Source organism: Cucurbita moschata, unplaced genomic scaffold (genome assembly GCF_002738365.1).
Source record: "Cucurbita moschata cultivar Rifu unplaced genomic scaffold, Cmos_1.0 Cmo_Scf00098, whole genome shotgun sequence".
NCBI lineage: Eukaryota > Viridiplantae > Streptophyta > Magnoliopsida > Cucurbitales > Cucurbitaceae > Cucurbita > Cucurbita moschata.
In genome coordinates, this window is record NW_019268614.1 from 302,150 (window position 1) to 319,852 (window position 17,703).

The window sequence follows — 17,703 nt, forward strand, 5'->3', positions numbered from 1 at the left end:
TAGTTATTATTATTATTATTATTTTAATTTTTGGGTTATTACAATTGCTTAAAATCTCGAGTAATTTGGAGGGTGTTTGGACCTTGAAACCTCTTTAAAAAATATCTTAGGGTCAATTTGATTATTTACCGCTTTAAACATGGTTCATGCTTCAAACATGATCTAATGATTCTAAAAGTTTATGTGGTCTCTTATAAAGTTTCGTAATATTTAGAGGTTATTTGGGTCTTGAACCGAGAGTATTTTATCATAAGGGCATTATAATTATTTTAAATCATTACTTGTTTTAGCTACTTAACTTTATCTAAGGACGGTCAAATTCATCAATAACCTTAATATGTCATACTTAACTTTATCTAAGGACGGTCAAATTCATCAATAACCTTAATATGTCATATAATGCCTAAAATTAAAGTTTTATGGTCAGTGGAGTTCATTTAATAGGTTATTTTAATATTGCTTGATTTTCGAGCAAAACACTCAGTTTCTATTCTTAACTTACGGTTGTTTGCTTATTTCTTCCATAATCCTTAAAATCATATTTAACTATATTCCACTTTCGGTTCTTAAGTCACTATATTGTGTGTGGGGTTTGTTAGGAGGTTACCAACTATTTTCTAGTAGTGAACTTGTCTAGTTAAGGGTAAAAGTACACATGAGTTTCAATAGTTGGCAGGCACTAGGTCACTCCCCTTTCGATTATGATTATTGTGTTAGATGCAGACGGCTAAACAGTTTTAACGAATCACTATCAGTGAACCTCCTAGTTCTGTATACATGCTAGAGTTGGTAGCTATAGGGTCATGCCCTAAAGGTATGATTTCATACGTGAAGTCACTTCTTGTATGTATATAATTTGATTCTACTAAAGTCGTGTTCTACCAACTAACATTTATAATCAATTCTTGTATGTATTAGATTCTACTAGGGTTGTGCCCTAACAAGATGTAATTTTACTAGGGTCATTCTCTAACGATATGAGTTTGCATGTGAGTTCACTCATTGCATGCATATGATGTTTTTTTATTAGAGTTATGTCCTACACAATAAAGACATACATACAGGGTCACACTTTGCATGTATCAGATTCTAGTGGGGTTGTACGCTAATGATATGAACGCACATGTGAGATCACTCATTACATGTATATGAGATAATCTATTGGGTTCACACTCTACACGAGTCCACAAGCTGGGTTCACTCCACATGTATATGAGATGGCATATGGCTCATGGTACTGACTACCGAAATTCTAAGACTTCGAGATGGTAAAGCCAATGATATGTGAAAGCTTAGACGATAAATTTTATTATTAGTTCAAGACTTCAAAATATAAAATGAGTTTTCGAAGTATAATTTATTGATATCAATGGATCAAGAAGGAGTGAGAGTGTGTATGTGAGAAAATGAAAAGACAAGTGAAACGTCACATCCATTTCTTCCAAAAAAAATCATAAGACAGTCAGTGGAATGGATGTGCTGTCGGTCAATCTATTTAGATTTTTTTTTTTGAAGAAATGACATGTCGAACTTTGTTGAACATCCTAATATTTTTAGCATCAATTCATTCATGTGACAAATTAAAAGTTCCATTTTCTTTTAAAAAAGTATTACTTTAGTATAGAAAATGTGAGATATAGAGAAGTGAATCTATATCTCACGTTTGAAGAGGAAGAAAGAGCGGAGAAGAATTAAAAAAAAATGTTCGAAGTTAGCTTAGGAACCGAACCAAGCTCCATACCTAAGCTTCGACAGCCCAACCGTCTGAACCTGCATCACCTTTGAAAGTATTTGAGATAGACTTTTACCAGTGAGATCAAACTAGCACTAAGAGTGACTTTGACTTAGGCTTAGACTAACTAAGTGATTTTACTATTAGATGTCCACGAGCTTGGTTCGATGGCTTGTTTGTTATAAGAATGACATGTTGGCCGTGCTATTTTTTTTTATGATGCTATGTTATGTTATGATTATGCTATGTTACGAAATTACATTATGACATAAATATTATATTATGTGTGAAGCCATGTATGTATTGCTAGTATGTTCACACTATGTCTATGAAAAATTTGATAAGTCATATATGTTAACCAGGAAAGGAAAGATATGTCCAGTACACCTATGCATGTCTATGCATGTCTGATAGGAATGCTATGTTATGAAAAGAATAAAGGTATGATTTGCATCATAAGGATGTACCATGATTTTAAACTGTGGTGTCACGTGCATCTTAATATTTTTCCATTATGATTAGTATGGATGCATACATCATGATATTATACGTGCTCCTTTCCCTCCATAGCTTCTGACAGCATGAGAGTGCAATCCAACTCTACACAAACCGGAAAGTAGAGACCAATAAAGAGTTTTATAGAAAGATAGGCCTCACCATGAAGGCATGTAGTTGCATTTTACGACCCCTATCGTGGAGCTACTTAGTATTTTAAAATACTCTAACCACATGCTTATTCTTTTTCATATAAAGGTCATGTATGGATGACGGCGTCACCACTGAAGCCATGAAAATAAAGTTAAGGTAGTTTCTTTTTCATTATATATTCTAGTTTTTAGATTAGATCACGGCGTTGCATTTCTTTTAAATTATTGTTATTGGATTTCTTTGTTTTGTTGAATCCGTTGTTAATTTAAATGAATTTTTTTTATGAACCTGTAAGCCACGACAACATTTTAGTAAATTATTTTAAAGGATTTTGTGCACGTATCATTATTTAATAACCAAAAAAAAAAAAATTGAAAGAAGAGGGTCCTACATTGTCTAAGTTTAGGAAGGTAGAGTTGTCCTCCACGGTAAAAAAGAGGTCTCTCGTTTCATTTTATCATTTCACCTAAAATGAAATGTTCGAGCAATTAGGAGAATACATTTTTTTGATGATTAAGACCAGTATTTTTACTGATCTGGCTTAGATCTAATACACTTGGCTTAGTATGACTACCTTTTCATTAGTTTATATTTAGGATATTAGGAGTAAAGTTTAAATTATAGTATGCAAAATTGGGCTTAGCTATTTTAAATTATTACAAGTAAATTTAAATTGTTTATGCAAAACAAGGTGTGTCAATTCCTTAGTAGAATTCTAATTTATGATCGTGGATTCCTAGGAGCAAATTAAATTTCAAAAAGCAATGTTAAGCTAACATCAAGTAGTTTTGGCCTAAGTCAACCAGTAAGTGTCTTTACTATCAACTCTGTGATGATGTGATGACGTCATATGATGATGTGATAATGTTAATTTTTTCTAAAAATCCTTCGTCCACTTGTTGGTCATTTTTTCCTTCTTGAGCATCTTGTGATTCCTTGGAATTAAAAATCCGGAAAGTTTGAAGTTGGAAAAATGATATTTTCGTACTTTTCGCTTTCCATTCCATTTCCAAAGAACTTAACTCCTTAAGATGGTAGGAGTGACTTGCTTAAGTTCCTTGTCATGATTAATCCTTTAATTTCTTCCATTTTGATCCTTGATGTACGGCTGGTGTTACTTATAAGTCCATGTTCCACTTTGAACAAAAACTCTCATGAGAAGATGTAATCCTTAATTATAAACCATGTTCATTCCCTTAGTTAGCCAATGTGGGAGTCCCCAACCATCCTCAACAATCCTTCCCTCGAACAACCTTCCAATATACTTTTTGTTCAACACTTGAGGATTCTATTGACCGAGCGAAGTTAAGGGCATGACTCTAATACCATGTTAGGAACCACAACCCTTCACAATGGTACGATATTGTCTACTTTGAGAATAAACTCTCGTTGCTTTATTATTTTTTTTTTCCAAAAGGCCTCGTACCAAAGGAGATATATTCCTTACTTATAAATACATGATCATTCCCTTAATTAGCCAATGTGAGACTCCCTTCTAACAATCCTCAACATGCAATAGCCTGTAATTAAGCCTCGGAGGTACATATATGAGTCCGTCTAGTGGGTTCATGCGTGCATGCATCAACCATGTATAGAAAAGTATCTGCGTCCAATAGTACCCGAAAAAGAAAGTGGAGTCCAAGAAACAGTCATGAAAAGATAGGTCCCACTATGTACCATGATTGTATGTGATTGCATTTCTCGACCTCAATAGTGGAGCTAATTTCTGATAAAAATCACGACCCTCTACAATGTATGATATTGTCTAGTTTGAGTATAAACTCTCGTAATTTTATTTTTTGTTTTTTCAAAAAACCTCATACCAATAAAAACAAGTAAACTCACGATCATCTCCTTAGCCAAGTTAAAACTCTTTCCAACGATCATCAATAAATATATCATATCTCAACGAGATGAACCACTTTTGACTAACAAATGTAAATAATATACTTTATCCCACGTACCCCATCGAAAAAGCCATCTCTCCAGCCACGATGGTCGCCCGCAGTCACCGTCACCGCCATCATACGGTGGCTTGGCTGATATCCAATTCTCCGGCGGCTGAAATAAATCCACAGAAGATTCAAAAATGAGATTTTGTTATCCTTTTTTGCATCCCAAATTGTGGTTGCCAATGTTTGTAGGAAGCCCATATATCCAAAATTTGGGTCACAGCTCTGCGTTGTTACTGGTCTGTCACCCACATGTGAGCACAGTCATTGCACTCTATCATTATCTCCACACTTTTCTACTCTAACATTGCCTTCCATGAGATGTCATCCTTATCCACTGGTTTTTACATGCTCTCTCCCTTTTAACCTCCACCTCCAATATTATTATTATGAGTAAAAAATATAAAGAAATAAAAAAAAAAAAAAAATTTATAATTTTTTTAAAAAAACATTTTTTGTATAATTCTTTTATGTAAAAAATATATGAAACAGTGATTTAACTCTTTAATTATGTCATATTAAATCAATGGTCGCACCGAGAAAAGTGATGAATTTAGATGATAAACTTTACATCAACTTTATTTCTAAGTTGTCAAAATCAAAATTTATAAACACTTATACATGAATGCATGTGACGAAAGAAGATTATATCGATTGAGTTGTTTATGGGTTCCCCTAAAATTAAACCGGGTTGAATCTCAATTTATTATTAAATTTTAAAATACTTTGTTTACTGTACAATTATATATACATATATTTATTTTATTTTTATTATTTATTCTCCCACCCATTAAATTTTTTTTTTTTTAACTATTTAAAATATAATTTTTCAAAATAAATAAATAGATATTCAATGAACTAATATTTTATTTTGAATAAATAACTCGATCAACTTAAACCAACTCAACCGAGAAAAATTATTGTTGGGTTAGGTTGGGTTGGATTCGTTATTCAGTAAGAATTATTTTTATTAAAAAAATTTACAAACCGAACAAATGGGTTGGGTTTAAAAACTGTCCCAACCCGATCTGACTCAACTCAACCCGCAAATACTCCTAATGTTTACGGTAGTATTTTTGTTTTTATTAAACTTGAGGTCCCATTTATTTTATGTTGTTCTTCACACATGCTTGACACTTTCCCATATTTTAGGCTTTGTGCTTTTCTTCCCCTTATGCATTGGTCCATGTAAGTTGTTAGAAGGAGACAACCCTCATTCTATGAACATGTAATATCACTTCTTCCTAACCACCTTACCTTTTCAATTAAAAATATAAATAAGAGTGCTATTACGTGCGAATTTACTTTAAACGTTCACAAAATTCATTTCGGAAATAGTGTGATTGAAAATAGGGAAATCGCCTCTCCTATCAAAGATTCTATCCTAACTTAGGGACTACAACTTAGTTGCTGAAATTCATTGTTTCCATGGTCTCTATGACTGACGTTGTTATTCGTATATAGTAAACGGGATTTGAGTATTTAAAAATACTCACTAAGTAGTCTCATTGTTGGAGTTGATACCACTTTGGATGAACTAGAATTCTAACCTTGTGTCAGGACCTACGAGCCAAGGGAGAGTCTCAAGTAGACAGTTTCTATGGGGGCGCAGGCCTCCCAAAAGGTAACAAAAGCGTGCAAAGGTTTCCTCAGACCAAACGGAGATTGACCCTTGAGTGCAAAGGCAGAAAGGAGCTTGACTACAAGACCCACCCGTCGAGTAGGGACGAAAGTCGGCCTTAGTGATCCGACGGTGCCGAGTGGAAGGGAAAAATGCAATCATATGCTTTCATAATTCATAGTGGGACATATCTTTCCCGACTATTCATGGACAAATAGTGTTAAATCATTTGTTTATCATACACATTTTAGTCAAGAAAACTTTCGAATATACTCATTTTCTCTTTAGTTCCATATATAATTTCTTTAAAATTTAAATTAAATATAATTATCGAGTAAATAAGAGATATATGAATGAACCCATATCTAAAGGGTGACATGAATTACCATTTAAAAGATTTGGGTTGAAAATTTTGAAATTTGAAAGTTAAAAATAGATGGGACACTATTTGAACGTGGAGTTCAAGATGAATTACTGTTGTAAAACTTACAAAATTTACTTTTGAATTGAGCAGTAATTTTCTTTTTATTATTATCTTTTTGGTATTTCTTTAATGGGGCTTGTGTTTTAACTTTATTGCATAATCCAACTACTTTAAAAGATACCCTTTTGGTGATAAAGGAACAAACCATCCTTCTTCTTTCCCTTCCTTTTTAGATTTTGAGTTGATGGGTAATTTGGTCCATTCATACTCTTTAACCCGACACTGTGTATATCGATAACTCTATTTTACTTTACGATAAGTAGAGTTAAAGGAATCTGAACTTCTATATATTAAACGGTTGAGTTATGCTCAAATTGATCCATTTTTATTATCGATCTTGTTCCTAAATCCGGTTGAACTTGGTTGATATAATTGGATGCATCTATTGATATATTTATGTTTAATAATTTTATGAATTAAAAACGGAGACTAAATCCGAAATTTAATTCGAATTTATTCCTTTTAGTATTATTTTATTTTAAAATATTTTTAAAATTTAAATAAATGTTTAAAAATAAAGTAAAAAAATCATTTTGTCCTATGTAAACAAAGTTTTTTTTTTAAAAAAAAAAAAGTCTTCTGTTTGACCAAATTATTTTATTTTATTTTAAAACTTTTATAAAAAAAATAAAATTAGATGAAAAATACTTTAAACTTTTTAAAAAAAATTCAAAATACCATTTAATTTTTTTTTAAAAATTCATTTTTACCATTAAAAAATATTAATAAAAATTATTTAGCTGAATTCACACACATGTATATATATATATATAAAAGTAAATGCCAGAAAATACGTGGGATATACATTTTTACCGTACATAATATAAATACAAAGATAAAAACAAACACATACGTAGGTAAAGCACGAGCGTCTGCCAAATTAGATTCCATACACATACTCATAAATACATACATACATCTAGGACACTGTTTTTTCACATTGAACCTAGGATTGCTATCCATTCCCAACAACCCCATTTAAATCCTCAAAAAACAAACAAGATATTTTTTCGAGAGAAGCACGAATATACACGTAACGTCGAATCTGGGTCCAGACTCAACGCCTTCAACATTCTCTGCAAGCCATACTTAACTTTGACGTTTTTACAATTGAGCCATCGAAGATAAAGGTACACCTTATTGTAATTCTTTCTTAATCGTTCTATCTTCAAGATCATTCTCATTCAGATGTCCTCCTCTCCTTTTCTCGGGTGTTGCATTATGTTTCGTTAGAAGGTCAAATTATAAATACTAGCAGATATTGTCTTCTTCAGGTTTTCCCTTTCGAGCTTACTCTCGACGCTAGGGAAAGGTTTCAACACCCTTACAAATGGCGTTTCGTTTTCCTCCCCAACGAATTTTGCAAGATCCCACGTCAATTTGAGAGGAGAAGGGTGTGAAAACCTCTCCCTAGCATACACGTTTTGAAAATCTTGAAGAGAACATGAAAGAGAAACCTCAAATAACACAATATCGGCCAGCAATAACTAACGTATTTTTTAATGTTTTTTTTAAGATATTGATATTAGATAAGGTTGTAATTAGAAAAGTACTTTGCAGTCCCATCTTGGAATCCCCACATTAATCTAAGCAACAACTGTTTTTGTTTTAAGTACCTCGACCTCTCAGAAGAGCCACCCATGTTCATAACCATAACCATCTTTCTCTCTCTCTCCTCTTTTTTGCAAACAAAATAATTCAAAGTCCTAAACCCTAGACCTCAAAAAACTACACATCTACAAATCCCTCTTCTTCTTCTTCCTCTTCTTCTTCTCTTCTTTGAGCTATGTCCTTTGAAGACTCCCTAAGATCCCTCTCTCTTGATTACCTTAACCTTCTCATCAATGGCCAAGCCTTCAGCGACGTCACCTTTAGCGTCGAGGGCCGTCTCGTCCATGCCCACCGCTGCATCCTCGCCGCTCGCAGCCTCTTCTTTCGCAAGTTCTTTTGTGGCTCTGATTCTTCTTCTGGGGCTGTTTTTGATTCTCGCTCCGCCTCTCCTATTGTTGGATCCAACTCACGGGTCGGTGGCGGTGGCGGTGGTGGTGGTCCTCCGCCGCAGGGAGTGATCCCGGTGAATAGCGTGGGATATGAGGTGTTTCTACTACTCCTACAGTTTTTGTACAGCGGTCAAGTTTCGATTTTGCCGCAGAAGCATGAGCCACGCCCGAATTGCGGCGAGAGAGGGTGTTGGCATACGCATTGCTCCTCCGCCGTTGATCTTGCTCTTGATACTCTCTCCGCCGCTAGATCTTTTGGGGTTGAACAGCTCGCATTACTCACTCAGGTTTTCCATTTGTTTTACACTTTTTTTCTCTCTCTTTAAGATGTTGAGGAATGTTTAGTGTCTCTTGGATCTGGTGGGTTTGGTGAGTTCTTGGGATTTGGACTGATTAAGCTGTTGGGATTTAGATTGTTTTCGTAATTATTCCACAAATTCACTCGCAAATTATCTTCTTCCAAACAATCTTGCATGAACACGTCTACTAGGAAGACGTTTCCACACCCTTATAAAAGATGTTTCGTTCTCCTTCCCAATCGATGTAGGATCTCACAATCCACCTCTTTTCGGGGCGAGCATCCTCACTGGTACTCGTTCCTTTCTCTAATCGACGTGGAACCCCATCAAATACACCCCTTTCAGGGTTCAACCTTCTCACTGGCACATAACCCGGTGTCTGGGTCTGATAGTGGTTGTAATGTTGTTCTCTTTGAGGTTTCAGGGTTCTCCTCGAGGTTTTTAAAACGCGTCTCTAAAGAAAGATTTTCAAACCCTTACAAAGGGTGTTTCGTTCTCCTCCCCAGCCGATGTGGGATCTCACAATCCACCTCCCTCCGGAGCCAGTATCCTCACTCGCATTCGTTCTTTTCTCCAATCGATGTGTTACCCCCACCAAATGCACCCCTTTCGAGGTTTAGCCTTCTTACTGGCACATAGCCCGGTGTCTGGCTCTGATACTATTTGTAACACTTTTCTCTTTGAGCTTTCGAGCTTCTCCTCGAGGTTTTCAAAACGCGTCTCTAGAGAGAGGTTTTCAAATCCTTACAAAGGGTGTTTCGTTCTCCTCCTCTCCAACCGATGTGGGATCTCATAATCCACCTCCCTTTAGGGCAGTGTCCTCACTTGCACTCGTTCTTTTCTCCAATTGATGTTCGGGGCTCAACCTCTTCGCTGGCACATCGTCCGGTGCTTGGCTCTAATACTATTTGTAACGTTGTTCTTTTTGAACTTTCTCTTTCAGATTTCTCTTCAAGGTTTTTAAAACGCCTTTTCTAAGAAAAGGCTAATTAAGATTCAGAAAAATAATACTAATTTATTGAATGAAAGAACTTTTGGGTTTAGTAGGTTTGAAAATGGGGATTTAAGGTTTAAACTAAGATTGTTTCTTGTTTTGTTGTATTATGGGACATTCAGAAGCAACTGGTGAGCATGGTAGAGAAAGCTTCAATTGAAGATGTAATGAAAGTTCTAATTGCATCAAGAAAGCAAGACATGCACCTGCTATGGACTACTTGTTCCCATTTGGTGGCAAAATCAGGCCTTCCAACAGAAGTTCTAGCAAAACACATCCCCCTCGACGTCGTTGCCAAAATCGAGGAGCTTCGACTCAAATCCTCCCTCGCTCGTCGATCATCATTGATGCCTCACCACCACCTCCATCTCAGCGCGGCAGCCGACATGGAGGAGCAAAAGATTCGTCGAATGCGAAGAGCATTAGACTCCTCCAACGTCGAACTCGTCAAGCTAATGGTCATGGGAGAAGCCCTAAATCTCGACGAGGCATTGGCATTACATTATGCCGTCGAGAATTGCACCCGAGAAGTCGTTAAAGCTTTACTCGAGCTCGGAGCTGCCGACGTCAACTACCCGGCCGGGCCAGCTGGGAAAACCCCATTGCACATTGCATCGGAGATGGTGTCGGCGGAGATGGTGGCGGTGCTCCTCGACCACCATGCGGATCCAACCATCCGAACAGTTGACGGGGTGACACCGCTGGACATACTAAGAACCCTAACTTCAGATTTCCTGTTCAAAGGGGCAGTGCCAGGGATGACACACATAGAACCAAACAAGCTGAGGCTTTGTTTGGAGCTGGTTCAATCAGCAGCGCTGGTGATATCAAGAGAACAAGGGAATAATGCAAATAACGCATCATCCACAGCTCCAATGTTTCCACAAATGAGTGAAGATCATAGCAGCAGCAGCAATGGAAGCAATTTGAACCTTGACACGAGGTTGGTTTATCTTAACCTTGGAGCTAACCATGGTTCAGCTCAAATGGGAGGTGAAGGAGGAGATGATCATAGACATGGAGGAACTGACCCGACAATGTTCCACCATTCCCATGATTACTAAACTTTACCTCAAATTTTTATTATATATCTTTCTTTCTGTTAATTACCAAAATATTTATCTATAATATGTCTCCCGTCTCATGCATTTCTATATAGTGAGAAAGAGAGGGTATATATTTCGTTTTTTTTTTTTTTTATCGTTTGAAATGCATGTGACGGTCCAAGTCCACCGCTAGTAGATATTGTCTTCTTTAGGCTTCTCCTTAAGGTTTTTAAAATGGGTCTGTCGGGAGGTTTCCACACCTGTATAATGAATGTTTTGTTCTCCTCTTCAACCGATGAAGGATCTCGCATTTGAGTTGCTGGATTGACTCGAGTTGGGTTGGGACATTTTTTAGACTCAATCCAATTATTTGGATTGCAAATTTTTCAACCCCAACAACACTCGTTAAATAATGGACCAGATCTCACATTTGAGTTGGTGGATTGAGTCCATGGACTAACTCCAAACCCAATCATACAGTTTTTGGGTTGGATTGAGTTGAATGACTCGAATCATTTATTTAAACTTAATAAAAATGACGTTACTTATTATTATTTTTTTATTTTTTATAAATACTTAATTAAAATTTGATCTCAATTTCTATTTATATTTTGAAAAATTACTTTCTAAATAAATAAAAAGGATTGTAAGAGTAGTTGGGAGAATAAATAATAAAAAAAAATTATGAAATTAAATAAAGGTAAAGCAAATGTATAGCATATATGTTTATATGATTATATCGTAAAAAAAATTTATATTTTAAAATTAATAATAAATTTGGATTGTGTTGATTCAACCAATGAATGAATCAACCCAATCCATCAGTTTTTATATTTGTATTCAATCTAACTTAAATAAATTCATAATTCAACTCAAAATCGTATGAATTTAATTGGATGATCATCGGGTTCTTTGAAACAACCCCATCAATTTGATAAACTTTTTGGTATACAAATGAGAATGTGGGTGAGCTACGATTAATTTTTTTAAAAAAAAAAAAGTTTTTTAAAAAATTGGATAAAAATTAAATATTTTTGTAAGAAGGGTGAAAACCATAGTAAGAAATGAAAGAACAATGGATGAAATAATTATCAAATAGTTTATAGATATTTAATTAATTGTGTAAATATGAATTAAAATAACTATTGAGAATTACTAAGTAGGGTTTTTTTATTCTAAATTTATCATTTTCGTTTTTCAATATATAATATTTTGTGAGTTAAATATTTAAATTATTGATAATATGGTTGGATGAAAGTCCTATCTCAATACGAGACCTTTTGAGAAGTCCAAACTAAAGTCACGAGAGTTTATGTTCAAAGTGGACAATATAATACTATGGAACTTAGCTATGCCAATAGAATCCAAATGACTACAACCGAGAGCTGACTAAGTTTGTACGGGTCGAGATAGAGAAACTTTTTATGTCTTTATCCTCGCCACCTACTTCACTTCTCCATCTATTTTTGTAACTATCAAAGAATTCATGATAGGTAATTGGTAGGGATTGTGTTACTCACGGTAAATTTTTTTTATGTTTATTTTAAAGTTTTCATTTTTTAAATAACTTTTATTAAAAAATTGTAAAAGAAAATTCTAATAAAGTCTTAGAACTAATTTATTTTTTTAATATAGCCAAAATGTATTTATTTATTTAGTTTTTAGTTTAAATAAATATTTTATTTATTTTTAATATGTGTTGGAAATATATTTATATTAACCGGTTCGGGGACAGAGAATATAATTCCGTCCCCGACCTCACTTATTTAACGAAAAAAAATAACTAAGTTATATTCACGTTGGCTATTAAATTATTTTAATAATTTACTCTTAAAATGTGTAATTATTAGGACTTCACTTCTAAGTCTTTTTAAAGAGTTGTAATTGATTCTGGACATTATTGCGTCCTAATTGCTACAGTAACTTGTTATTACCTCTCCAAGAAATTGAACTTTAGAGATGTATTTAACATAGAATTCAATTTATATCTATTAAATGGAGTAAATTTGGCAGTGTTCTTGGAGTGCAATCATGCAACTACCACCACCCTACTCAACCTAAGCACAAAACTTCTTAATAGTCCGTAAACAATGATCTACTCAACCTAAGCACAAAACTTCTTAATAGTCCGTAAACAATGATCTATTAGTACACGAGGTATAGAGCTAGAACAAGATCAAAAGAAGTCCATAAACAATGATCTATTAGTACACGAGGTATAGAGCTAGAACAAGATCAAAAGTGGATACTTTTGTGAGTGTGGTGTTCCTGCCATTGATAGAGATTGAAGATAGAGATTGAAGATGGAGATTGAAGAATAACTAGGATGTAGGGGTCAGCTCAGTGATTTAGGAATCACGACCTTCACAATGGTATGATATGATATTGTTCACTTTGAGCATAAACTCTCTTGACTTTCCTTCTGGTTTCATCAAAAGGCTTTATATCAATGAAGATAATGTTCCTTACTTATAAACTCACGATATGTGACTACTCTTCTCAATAATCCTCAACCATTTCGACCCAGTTTCTTCCTAAGCTATGCATTAGGCCAAGAACCTCAGTGCCCCCAAACCATTTCAGTTAACCATTTGACCATACAGCATTTAGTTGCTTGCATGATATTAATACCCTAGGTAGGTAGCTACTGTGAAATTTGAACATGGTTTTCACTTCTACCATTTAACAAATTTCTCTCAACATTTGCATAGCTTAGATACAACAACGAACACGAACACGAACACGAACACGAAACATGGAAGATCAGTATCGGGGAAAGGAGCATTCAAGGGGACGTTAGTAGATATTGGTTTTTTTGAACTTTCGCTTTCGAGTTTCTTCTTAAGGTTTTTAAAACACATTTGCTAGGGAGAGGTTTTCACACTCTTATAAAGAAAGCTTCGTTCTCCTCCCCAACCGATGAGAGATCTCACAATCCACCCCCCTTCGGGGCCTAGCATCCTTGCTACACACTGCCTCGTGCACTCCCCTTCAAGGCTCAACCTCCTTGCTTGCACATTGCTCAGTGTCTAGCTCGAATACCATTTGTAACAGCCCAAAGCCACCGCTAGCATCCCCAACCGATGTGGGAACTCACACAGGCCCCTTTCCCTATTCTGTCCTATTAAGATATACCAATAAATCATAAATCTGATCGGTCTTGCAGTGTGATCTATCTCCAGAAACAAACCCATGAAGTGTTCCATTTAACTCAACGAAGCTCCAACCTGGTTTCTTGACAAAATCCTTCTCATACACAACACTACGTAGTTTTTCAACTTCATGCCACTGCCCGACACTAGCCTGTGTATTGCTCAACAGAGTATAATAGCCTACATTATCAGGTTCTAATTCAAGAAGCCTGTGTGCAGCATAGATAGCGATTTTATTGTCTCCATACACCCGGCAGGCACCCATAAGAGCACCCCAAATCCTACCATCACAGAGATTTGTCATTCTCAATATAATCGCAAAGGCCTCTCTTACTCTTGTTGATCTACTCAAAAGATCAACAAAACAAGTGTAATGCTCTAAATCAGGCTTAATATTGAACCTTGACCTCATTGAATAAAAGATTTCACAGCCCTCACTTACAAGGCCAGAGTGGCTACAAGCAGATAGCAGACTCAAGAACGTGACACTATTTGGGGCCACTTCTTCACTCATCATATGATGATATAGATTGAGGGCATTGATACCTTGTCCGTGAGAGCCATATCCCTCAATCATGGACGTCCACGCCACAACATCTTTAACTATGATCAAATCAAAACATTTTCTAGCAGAAGCAATGCTTCCACATCTTACATACATGTTCATAAGAGACGTTTCTAAGTGGGTATTACATATCTCCAATCCATAGATTCGGATGAGGTAACAATGTATGCCTCTTCCCAGCTGCAGAGCACCCAAATGGGCGTAAGCATCAATTAAGTGTTTCAAAATTCCAAGGCTGGGTTTCAAGCCAGCAGCTTGCATTTGGCTGAAGATCTCTACTGCCTCATCAAAGTGTCCATTTTGAATAAAACTAGACATCATGGCCCCCCAAGTAATGATGCTCCTATTAGGAATTTCGTTAAATAGCCTAGTTGAATTGTCCAACTCCCCAAACTTGGCATACATATCCAACAATGAAGTCCGCAGAATGCTATCATAGAGACCAGTTTTAATTGCCAGAGAGTGTAGATTTTCACCTAGGATCAGACACATGGAATCAGATGTCTTTGTTGCTGATATAAGTATGGTTAATGTCTCAATGATGAGTGGAACTTCACCAGCCATGATTTGTTTGAAGATATCTACAGCTTTCACAATATCCCCCACGGAGGAGTAAAAAGATATCAAAATATCCCAAGAAACAACATTCTTGCAATCAATTTCAGAGAAAAAACGTACAAATTCATCTTCCCCACCTAGTCGACTATACATTCGTAAGAACCAATTCTGCAGACCTACATCAAACAATAAACCATTCTTAACCACAAGACATTGAATCAGCCTTCCCAGAACCAAATCCTCAGTAACACAACAAGCTTGCAGCATTGCCATCATGGTCACCGAATTCGGCTCAAACACCCTCCTCATTCCCTCAAAAAGATTCAAAGCACAAACAATATCACCGACATTAACATATGCAGAAATCATGGACGTCCAAGAGACCAAGTCTCTATTAGGCATTTCATCAAACACTTTGCGTGCATGACCCAAACACTCACATTTCGCATAAACCTCCATCATGGTATTACAGAAATACAAATCAGAACCAAACCCCATTCGAATTCCAACACAATGAACCATTCCCGCATAGACTACATCAACCCAAATCGACATAACGACATGGTTAAGAATCGGAAACGTGAACCCATCATGCTCAACTCCCACCTCCCTCATGTTTTTATACAACATAATGGCAGATAAGAACAAACCTGAGTCAAATTGGGACTTGATGATGGAATTCCAAAGCATGGGTTCGGTGTGCGGGAAGGCGTTGAGAACAGAGACAGCACTGGGAAGGTCGTTGAACTTGGCGTACAGACGAATGAGCTTGGAGGCAATGAAAACCGTGTCGAACCCAGATGAGAGAATGAAATAGGCATGGATTTGCTTCAGAAGACGTAGATCCTGGCATGATTGTAAGAGAAGAGAAGGGGTTTGTATAAGAAAGGGTTGTGGAGAGAAGTGAAAGGTTTTCAGGTAATGGGGAGAGAGTAACGAAGGGAGTTTGAGAGAATTGGAGGAGAAGAGAAAGCGTGGGAGGACATGGAAATGGAAGGGAATGGTGTGTGATGAAAAATGACGAGAACAGAGCAAAACCAGAGAACAGAGACGCCTATCTCTGATTTCTTAGCATAAAAAACGGCAGACCATACGTTTTGCCTTAACCAAATATTGTAGTAACTACCGTTCAGGACATCCATATAAATGACTTTACTATTAGGTTGGTTGGATGAATTGAACGAAGTATAAATGACAGGTGACTTGTGACCCGTACCTGAGTCATGTTTTGTGACAAGTGTATTGTGGTTCCTACCTGAGTCATGTTTTGTGATGTTTGACCTGTAATATATCAAGTTTATATTATGATATAAATTATGCTACATTATTAGTTATACCATGGGATGATTGTGCTATGTTACCGATCTGGTTGTGAACTTAATGTTGTATAATGCATGAAACTTCTATGTAACAACCCGAAATTTTCTACTTAATTTAAGATTGCTACTGTATACGTACCATAACATTGAATGCGGAAGACTTCATTTAAATTCCATAAAACATAACCTTTATCTTAAAACACAGCTATGAACTTACGTTGTTTAGAAAACACCTTTAAAAAATGACACAACAAAAGGTTAAATAAAGTAAATAAACGTTTAAATTAAGAACATCCTATTCTAGCCTAAGTCTACGAAATTAAATACGACTATCCTATGCATGTGTCATGGTCTCGACTTGTGATGTCGTCATCAGCCGTGCAGGAATGCCTCGCTTTAACCTGAAAAATGTGGTAGCACATTGTTTGAGTATTTAAAGAAATACTTAGTAAGTGATCCTACTATTGGGGTTAAATGCAAGCACATGTGAATGCAATGACGGGACCTATCATTTCAATCTATTTTCTGACGGTACTATCCTAACGGGTAATTTGGACGTGTACCATATACTCTACACACAGCCCATACATGCGAGTATGGGCTCACCAGTCAGTTCGCACACCACTGGGCCACTTTCCTTGTCGAGCGAGCGGGAGCTCCTTAGGTCGAACTGTTAAGATTAGATTTGATTTAGTTATTTGGACTAGATTTGATTTTAGTTATTTGAATTAGATTTGATTTAGTCATACAGATTTAGTATATTGGATTTGATTCTGTAACGCTATATAATAGCCAATTTCATTCTTTAATAGAATGTGAGATTTCTTCGAATTTATCTTATCTTTCTAGTTTTCTCTCCCTATTCCTGACATTGTGGTATCAGAGCCTAAGAAGAAATACACCAATTGAGTATTTGAGAGGAAAAACCCTGAACAAATGACAAGTGATTCAGGAAGCATTGCTACAACATATGTTCCTAAATTCGATGAAGGCTACGAGCATTGGAGTTTGGTCATGGAAAATCTCTTGCGTTCCAAGGAATATTGAAGTGCTATTCAATCTGGTTTCGAAGAACCAAAAGGAAACGAAGCACTAAGCGTAGCCTAACAAAAAGAAATCAATGAAGCAAGCTCAAAGATCTCAGAGCAAAAAATTATCTCTTTCAATCCATTGATAAGAGTATTCTGAAAACTTTCATTCAAAAGGATACTTCCAAGCAATTGTGGAATTCAATGAAACTCAAGTATCAAGGAAATGCTAGAATGAAGCGAGCCCAGCTACAACGACGTCGCAAAACATTCGAAACTTTAGAGATGAAAGCAGGAGAAGGTGT

The 17,703-nt window shown here is 36.0% G+C and overlaps 2 protein-coding genes across 2 annotated transcripts; one reads left to right on the forward strand and one right to left on the reverse strand.

Annotated features, from left to right (window-relative positions):
* Positions 1–8,110: 8,110 nt before the first annotated feature.
* On the forward strand, positions 8,111–10,907 carry LOC111439623 (regulatory protein NPR5-like). Its single transcript, XM_023077222.1, has 2 exons — positions 8,111–8,724; positions 9,853–10,907. The coding sequence occupies exons 1-2, from the start codon at positions 8,224–8,226 to the stop codon at positions 10,792–10,794; spliced, it is 1,443 nt and encodes a 480-aa protein (XP_022932990.1). The 5' UTR covers positions 8,111–8,223; the 3' UTR covers positions 10,795–10,907.
* A 2,228-nt stretch (positions 10,908–13,135) lies between these two features.
* On the reverse strand, positions 13,136–16,142 carry LOC111439622 (pentatricopeptide repeat-containing protein At4g35130, chloroplastic-like). Its single transcript, XM_023077221.1, has one exon. It carries the CDS (start codon positions 15,739–15,741, stop codon positions 13,888–13,890), a length of 1,854 nt encoding a protein of 617 aa, XP_022932989.1. The 5' UTR covers positions 15,742–16,142; the 3' UTR covers positions 13,136–13,887.
* Between the last annotated feature and the right edge of the window lie 1,561 nt (positions 16,143–17,703).

Bases quoted from the DNA above. Each gene is read 5' to 3' on its own strand.
- LOC111439622 (XM_023077221.1), bottom strand. From the start codon at position 15,741: ATGCTTTGGAATTCCATCATCAAGTCCCAATTTGACTCAGGTTTGTTC.
- LOC111439623 (XM_023077222.1), top strand. From the start codon at position 8,224: ATGTCCTTTGAAGACTCCCTAAGATCCCTCTCTCTTGATTACCTTAAC. The intron at 8,725-9,852 runs GTTTTCCATTTG...TGGGACATTCAG, and splicing joins AGCTCGCATTACTCACTCAG to AAGCAACTGGTGAGCATGGT.